General features: G+C 39.3%; 1 protein-coding gene across 1 annotated transcript; it reads left to right on the top strand.

Annotated features, from left to right (window-relative positions):
• The first annotated feature begins 470 nt into the window (after positions 1-470).
• Positions 471-1,523, top strand: LOC123530382 (aerolysin-like protein). Its single transcript, XM_045311153.2, has one exon. The coding sequence runs from the start codon at positions 471-473 to the stop codon at positions 1,521-1,523; it is 1,053 nt and encodes a 350-aa protein (XP_045167088.2).
• Positions 1,524-1,961: the final 438 nt, after the last annotated feature.

The raw sequence follows: 1,961 nt of genomic DNA, 5'->3' as shown, positions 1-1,961 counted from the left end.
AGATGTCAAGAAATATTTCATTCTAAAAGCAATTGTTACAAAGTTATTTTATAAGTTTTAAATCCTAAAATGGACGCAACTGAAGTTGATAACATCTTCAGCAATTAAAATCTCCGGAAAGTGCACTCAAATCATAACCCATATTCAGCTATCTACATCAATAAGACAATGCGTGTTTTAAACAGATATGATGATCTTAAGTGTTCTAGGTGATTTTCGTTAAAAGCACTTAACAGGGCGATCACTTTAAAACTCTTCAAGCTTCTTGTCACGTTTACGTTTACAGTTATCAAGACTGAAGTCGAAGGACGATGTGAAAGCAAGTCTGACAATCTGTTTAATCTAGAAATTTTGACATTGAAGGAAGAAGCACAATGTCATTTCATCAATGCACTATTTATACAGTTACTTTTTAACTATTGAAATCATTTGGACATCAAAACCATCCAGCTTAACACCACAAAGATAAAATGCCTCATATAGTTGTCGACAAGTCAGTTGACTTAGACTATTTTACAGACAACAACGCGTCAGGCGGAGATGGAGGAAATCACTTTCACTTCATCAAGAAGGATGATGGAGCTATTCTCACAAAAATCAAGGCTTGGAAGAGAGACTGGCGTATAAGTGCTGTGGAAGTTTGGATGAGCGATGGCAGTAGCTTCCTCGCCGGTAAACGCGCTGGTGAAAACAGTGAATTCAAATTCAGACCAGGCGAAGTGATAGCAAAGCTCAATGTCCAGGCAAGTGGGCCGTATTCTTCTGTTTTGCACAGGCGCCGTCTTGGAGCAATTTACATTCAAACAAATAAACAAAGAGAGTGGGGAATATATTGTCACGGAATAAAAAAAGAAGATGACTACTGGCCTGACGTTGGTTCTGGTATTTGCTGTGGGATGTTTGGAGGAGCTGGAGATGCGGTTGATCGTTTGGGTTTTGCAATGCTTCGACCGATTAAAAGCTCAATTTTATGTAATGTAACGTACCCACGACTTGCTTCGGACATTGTAGCAACCAAACCAGATATGGTCGCTCATCAAATCTTCAGGAATGGCAGTGGTACTGAGCAGTCGTTTACTTTGAGTGGTAGTAGAAGTGTGACAATACAAAGGGAATGGAGTATGTCCACTGAGATGTCTATGACTTTAAGTATAGAGGTCGAGGCAGGAATACCAATAGTGGGATCAGTCACGACATCGACAAGCTGGACTGTCAGCAGCACATCTACACGCAAAGTCTCTAAAACTACGACAAAGACACACACATATACATGGCCACTGAAATGTCCCCCGTATACTTCAATCCTCGGCGAAGCTACCATGTACGCTGATGATATAGATACTCCTTATGAGGGCGAAGTGAAAATTACGCTGATTAATGAGAAGTCTTACACGTACAAGGTCAAAGGCACGTATAAGGGGATGAATGCAAGATCCGGAATAGTGACGATAAAGCGATTAGGCCCATACCCTAGTAAGGAAAGTTCTGAAGAGGAAGACATGTATCAAATATGGTCATGGTAACTTACATGCATTGGCAACATGCATACGTGCTTGCGCTTGCTCTGTCATATATTTCGTGTTTTTTTTCTCTCTCATTAGAAATATTTGGTATGCGGTATAGAGAACAGACTGCAAGTTGGAAGAACTAACCTATACAAACTCGTTTTATGACACTATATACTTTAGTTGACAGACGGTATTTCCAGTGAAGCAGCCTTAAAATGGGACTTGAAAATACCAGTAGAAGCCAAGAGTTATTGTTATAAGTCTGAAATGTCGTTCAGATGCGTATTATTATATCACTCGGGCTGCGCCCTCGTGATATAATTCCTTCGCATCTGAACTCCAAACAATGATTTATTCAACGACAAATCACTGGATGAGATATATTATTTCTTAAACAATAAATATCATCAACGTGTATGATAAAAAATCGTGCAAAATTAGTTAAACCCTTTC

Source organism: Mercenaria mercenaria, chromosome 13 (genome assembly GCF_021730395.1).
Source record: "Mercenaria mercenaria strain notata chromosome 13, MADL_Memer_1, whole genome shotgun sequence".
Taxonomy (NCBI): Eukaryota; Metazoa; Mollusca; class Bivalvia; order Venerida; family Veneridae; genus Mercenaria; species Mercenaria mercenaria.
The sequence above is the reverse complement of the archived record's forward strand: the minus strand, read 5'-3'. Positions and strand labels throughout refer to the sequence as shown.

Bases quoted from the DNA above. Each gene is read 5' to 3' on its own strand.
- LOC123530382 (XM_045311153.2), top strand. From the start codon at position 471: ATGCCTCATATAGTTGTCGACAAGTCAGTTGACTTAGACTATTTTACA.